Consider the following 5,991-nt stretch of genomic DNA (forward strand, 5'->3'; position numbering starts at 1 on the left):
ATTTTAGCCCCTTCTTTGGGCTTGCCTTTGATCTGCATGCCTTAGAAAAGCATCTGTAAGCATATCCGTCTATAATCGTGGCAGCCACCATAATCCTCATTCTTCCATCACACCACACACAAAAAATTTCTTTTTAATTTAAATTGTATCTCGAAAAAAAATCTTGAGTCTTAGAATTCTAAAAAAATATAACATTGTTGAATTTAAAATTTTCTCTTTTAGATTTTCCATAATAGGGGTTAAAAAATAATTCTTTTTTACCTTTGCTTCATCTTTTCACCCCTCTCCGAATAACTACGTACAGAATTTTTAAAAGTGAATTTAGTTATTCGGAGGGTGGGGTGGAAAGATGAAGTAACGCCCAGAATTTGTTCTTTGGTCTCTCATTTTGGGGGGTTAAGAAAAATTTAAAATTTACTGGTCGGTTATTTGCTCGTTTCGGGCAAATAACCGAACAGATCCAATGTTTTGTCAAAAAATTAAAGCGAAATTCTTATATTCATCTATGTGACACAACTAACACACGGATGATTTAATAAATTAAAAGAAATTACAATAAAATGTAAGAAGTTTTGTTTAAAGTTAAAATAAACTTGTTAAAATCATTTAATGGATCCACGTTATTCATGGACGGGTCGTAGTTGTTCTGCATCCCCTTTAAGCAGAATTTATTTAAATAGTTAAAAAGGAGAGATAAGAACCAATAGTATAACACATCAAGGCGACTCATCGTAATTACTCTGATTGGTTCGTATGTCTACGACAAAACTTATTGGTTAATTCCAAAACTCAAAAATATAAATAAATAGTTTTTACATAGGATATTTTAAAGATAACAAAGGGCATCTAAATAGAAATCAGAATTATAAAAAAAGACGCCCACAAACAATAATAAATCGCTTTTTAAAAACAGCTCTTTTAATATGTTGGGTAAGAAGATCGACGACATTAAATGTGACTTGAACTTCTTTATATAATCGGGGCGCCTTTCTACAATTACTCAAATCCAAACAAATCCGATAATTTAGTCAAAATTGTTCTTTTGTACATTAAAATGAATTTAAAAAAGTAGCAGCCTAATTGTGAAAACATCCTCCCCACACTCGTCCCGAAGAGAGGATGACGCACAATTGGGCTGCCTCTCCAAATTTAATTCCACTTGGCGCCTTCCGTAGGAATTGAACCATCCATGTAATAGTTTTTATGTATTCATATTACCATTTTGATCATTGTTACTAGTCGAGATGCTTTTAATTTAATCTGTATTCTATCTTCTACAAACAATAGTTTAAAAGCTTTTTAAATATTATAAATAACGATTATGATGTCTACTGTCAGATAGCAAAAAGAATACATTTATAGCCCCCTATGACAAAAGATAAAATAAAAAATTTTATTATAAAAAAGTAATTTAAAAATAAAGAAAACATTAAAATAAAAAGAACTGAATTCAATGGGAAAAAACTTTGGCGGGGCTGCTCAAATATAGCACATGGGAGATTAAGACTTCTACACAGGTATAAAACGAATAAAATTAAAAAAAAATATTCTTGAATGTTATTGTAAAACTGGGAGATATATCACGGGGCGCGAAAAATACGGATCGGATCGGTTATACACCCCGCAAAAAAAAGATTAACACTTAAATAATTTAATGTAAGATATAAATTTATCTGGCGAAAGACGTTCTTTAAACATAAATTCTAGCAAAAATAATTTTCTCTGCTCCAACGTGAGACCCTTCATCGCCTTAATACCCAACTTTAATCGATTGATACATGACTCTACATGTTATGTATGATTTCCATCTGCCGGATTGATAAAATTGTATTTATGACAAACAGTTCTATGCTCAAGATTTTGATTCCTACCCAATGATGCATAAGCAGCCGATTCATCTGAGCAAATAATACTATCGGGTACTACTACATTAGAAATTATATCAATTAAAGGATTAAAGGAACGAACAGAAACAATGCGGCAAACACCCAACGCCGGGCGATTTGGCATATCAATAATGCAGAATACCCAACAGGACGGAACAGGCCTGCCCCTGTGATTTTTTACATATTATAATTAATCTTTGTTTCATCTACTTGTACTACGACACCGGACCTCCTAATTTAATAGGATTTTCTAAAAAATGTTGCTCTATTTAGCTATAAATCAATTTTCGGATATTTATTAAAGTGTCTTTTGATATATTAGTTAAAAGCAATATTTTACAATTTTGTAATCCAATAGATAGATAATAAATTACAACCAAAATAACATGTAATTTGGTTTCCAAAATTTGATGACACGTATTATATCTTAAACTGTGTGTTGTCTGTTACTTAAGATATCTGTAATTAAGGCACCTCCACTCAGATTTATCAACTTTTTTTTTGATTTTTTTAATTTCATAAATTGCCCACAATAAAGGCAAGACTGTTAAATATGTAAATTCTCCACCTAAAAGCCATAGAAATAAGCTCGAAATGATCAGCAATTAAAATCCCATTTAGATACTCTCTTCCTTCTGCCATTGAGGGTTAAAAAAATAAAAAAAAATATCAGGTCGGTTATACACCTTGGCAGGGTGTATAATCGACCTGATCCAAAAATACGATTACAGTGTAAATATTATATGGAACTGTGGTATTACAATCATATGCTTTAAGTAATTTTTTTTTATTTTTTTAACCCTTAAATGAATCGAAATATAAGAGACGAAATTGCTTTGATGAGCAATTACGAAATCATAATTATGTTATTTAGATATAATATATTAAAAAACCAGCAACTTTGCATTTATTGCCTTATAAACATGGCCTTCGGGATTAGTTAACGGCATATATATAAATTTGAGTGGAGATGCATGCAATATGCTTGTATTAAATATCAAACCACTTTGTCTATAAAATGCGGTTCGATTCTTTCATCATTTAGAATTAATCTTAAAATCATTCTGAAGGCCATCTATTATTTTTCATTAGGTCTTGGGGTTACATCTATTATAGAGCTAGCCCAGATTAAAAAGGGGCTGTTATTAGCATTAGAAAAAAATTATAGTCTCAAAGATTAAACAATATTTTGTAGATAATCCTATTAAACTTGGTGGCCCCAACATTGTTGTACAAATCGACGGACTAAATGAAATTTTAATGTAAAAAATCATCGTAGTCGACATATACCTGCGTTCTGGGTTTTAGTAATTGTTGATGTTTCATTTGTTCCAGTTTTGGGTTACTCTATCATTATTTAAAATCGCCCTGCAAAAATATTACTACCTATAATAAATCAGATTGTAATTCATGGTACTAATATAGTAACAGACGAATGAAAATCTTATCCATCACCAAATAAATCAAATCTATATCAGTATCAAAAATTCGTCATAAATATTGATTCGTTGATCGTAATACTGGCACACATACTCAAAATGTAGAGTCTTATAACAATAAACTAAAATTGGCCATTAAAAAAATGAGGGGTTGACTGTAGAACAAAGAAAAGTATTTCTACAAGAGTTTATGTATAGGGAGCGCCACTCGGATGATAAATTTACATCTATAATTAAATTATTTGAGTTTTAATTTTTTTTTATTTTTACGGGGGCGTCTAATGCATCTGATCCAAAATTTTAAGCTAAAGTGCTATCCATAATACAAAAAGTGAATTAGAGTTTTTTTAAAAAATTTAGCCCCCGTTTTTAAAAAATAAAAAAGAAAAGAAATTGATAGAAAACTCGAAAAATTAATGTTAGTAAAATTTTTTTTGTAAAAACAACATCAATAATTTAAAAGAAATGTTTAATAATTTTTAAGTGATACTTCCTCTTTTGTTTCTCAGATACATATACCTAAATAAATATAAATTACACAAATAACGCGTTCTTACTCTTAATGGGATTAACGCCTTAACAGATCTTTAATTTTCTTCGATGGTGTTGGTATAAACACAGATGTTTGGATCCCGAAAATACAATGAATGAAATGATTGACAACGTGATAACTTGTAAAATAGTTATTTATATTTAAATGTACGCGCCAGCAATCAGTATAAACAACGCGATTAATATGTACAATCGAAAGAATTTATGGTAATGGGGTATCCGCATTTCTTTGTTCTACTCTTATTTTAACTATTTTCTTTCTAGAGATCATTTAATTATTTTATGATCCCAAATCCCGTAATAATGTGCCTTCTATTTCGTTTATTTTTGCCAATTTTTGTTTCATTTACTTCAATTTTTGAAATTGTCTCCTCCTATTGGTTTAATTTTTTAAGGTAAATGTATTATTGTGGTATTAATTCCACATGAAATGTTTTCTATTTTCTGAATTTTCTTGAAGAAATTTTACTATAAAAATAATTCATGAAAAGAAGAACATCGCTGTCATGAATAACTCACATAATCATCAACAGCAAGAGAATCATAAGATCAACAGGGGATCTCACAAGAGCACAATTCCCCATGAAGTTATTAATAACCCATTTAAGTTACACCAATTTAGTTTGGCTTCGGGAGCGAGCATTGTGGAGAACTTTCTTAGTTCTGGTCGCCATCCTGCGTTTTTCGCAAGAATTATATATATTAAAAGATCTTATAATTCTAAATATATCTTTTACTTGATCAATTGATTCTTCTATAATACTTCTAATTAAATTAACTGATAGTCCTATTGACCACATATTAATAACTTTCTATATAAAAATAAGATTTGGGATATATTATAAAAAAGAGTTCTTTTTCACATTGAAATCGTGTATTTGCATTTATAAAGATAAAAATCAATGTTGCATTAAAATTGCCCTGGTTATCATCTCCTTACAGCGATACTTTTGGTCGTGTTTTACTGCCATATTTTTGACAAGCCTGATTGCATATTTTCATATAAATATTTCTATAAAAATATTTTGTCTCCTCCTCAGTCATTGTGCTATTGTTTGAGAAATTCATTTTTAGGGAATAAATTTTTTTAAAAAACTCTAACCAACTTTTTGTACCATAAATAGCACTTTAGCCAAATTTTAGGGTATTTTGGAGTAGAGGGCTTTTTTAAAAAATAAAAAATTTAAAAAAAGAACAATAAAAACTTTTACTTTAATTTTAAACATTACGCAAAATGTTAAAAAAATATGAAAAATCTATTTCTTTTTCCAATAAGAATAATATCTGAACGAAAACACCAATAAATAATATTCTGAAAATGATCTTTCTGTAGTACCATGTTTTATAGCATCATTTAACGTGTATTCAGTGTTTTGAGTATGAATATCCGAATCAGTAGAACTCACAAAATTTAGAGGATGATTTACTTCCTCATGTCAATTTATATTTCTGTTATACAAACTTTTGTAGGTGTTGTGCACGCACAACCAATAACAGGTAAGAAAGGATGTCACCAACCCACTTTTCGTTCATCCTACGATACTATTGGTGTTGGGATGATACACCAAACAGTATTATTATTTATTGATGCAAAATAAGGAGAAAAATATTTAAGAAAAGTTACATCAATAAATATGGTTTTCACTAAAAAGCATTCTTTCAAATAGCTCGGCCTGTACAATGTTTTTGTCTAAAGCAGGTATCACTCCGACCCAGGTTTCATCAATGTGCTCTCCATATATACGAAATTTGGCTCCACTTTATCTTTTCTCTTTTCCTCCGAATAACTACGTACAAAATTTTTTTAAGTGAATGTAGTTATTTGGAGAGGGGGGTGGAAAGATGAAGTAAAGGTAAAAAAGAATTATTTTTTAACCCCCATTATTGAAAATCTAAAAGAGAAAATTTTAAACTCAACAATGTTATATTTTTTAAAATTCTAAGACTCAAGATTGTTTTTCGAGATACAATTTAAATTAAAAAGAAATAAATTGTATGAGGTGTGATGGAAGAATGAGGATTATGGTGACTGCCACGATTATAGACGGATATGCTTACAGATGCTTTTCTAAGGCATGCAGATCAAAGGCAAGCCCAAAGAAGGGGTCTAAAAT

The 5,991-nt window shown here is 29.9% G+C and overlaps 3 protein-coding genes and 1 pseudogene across 3 annotated transcripts; 1 reads left to right on the plus strand and 3 right to left on the minus strand.

Annotated features, from left to right (window-relative positions):
- Positions 1 to 2,317: 2,317 nt before the first annotated feature.
- On the minus strand, positions 2,318 to 2,613 carry AAJ76_1590002613 (hypothetical protein; annotated as a pseudogene).
- A 79-nt stretch (positions 2,614 to 2,692) lies between these two features.
- On the plus strand, positions 2,693 to 2,830 carry AAJ76_1590002693 (hypothetical protein; the record flags this gene model as incomplete). Its single annotated transcript, XM_024474140.1, has 1 exon — positions 2,693 to 2,830. One exon carries the CDS (start codon positions 2,693 to 2,695, stop codon positions 2,828 to 2,830), a length of 138 nt encoding a protein of 45 aa, XP_024329701.1.
- Positions 2,831 to 4,485: 1,655 nt separating this feature from the next.
- On the minus strand, positions 4,486 to 4,677 carry AAJ76_1590004677 (hypothetical protein; the record flags this gene model as incomplete). The annotated part of the gene is made up of 1 exon (XM_024474141.1): positions 4,486 to 4,677. One exon carries the CDS (start codon positions 4,675 to 4,677, stop codon positions 4,486 to 4,488), a length of 192 nt encoding a protein of 63 aa, XP_024329702.1.
- A 136-nt stretch (positions 4,678 to 4,813) lies between these two features.
- AAJ76_1590004945 (hypothetical protein) lies at positions 4,814 to 4,945 on the minus strand (the record flags this gene model as incomplete). Its single annotated transcript, XM_024474142.1, has 1 exon — positions 4,814 to 4,945. The coding sequence occupies one exon, from the start codon at positions 4,943 to 4,945 to the stop codon at positions 4,814 to 4,816; it is 132 nt and encodes a 43-aa protein (XP_024329703.1).
- Positions 4,946 to 5,991: the final 1,046 nt, after the last annotated feature.

The sequence above is a fragment of the Vairimorpha ceranae genome (genome assembly GCF_000988165.1).
Source record: "Vairimorpha ceranae strain PA08 1199 chromosome Unknown NODE_159, whole genome shotgun sequence".
Classification (NCBI taxonomy): Eukaryota; Fungi; Microsporidia; family Nosematidae; genus Vairimorpha; species Vairimorpha ceranae.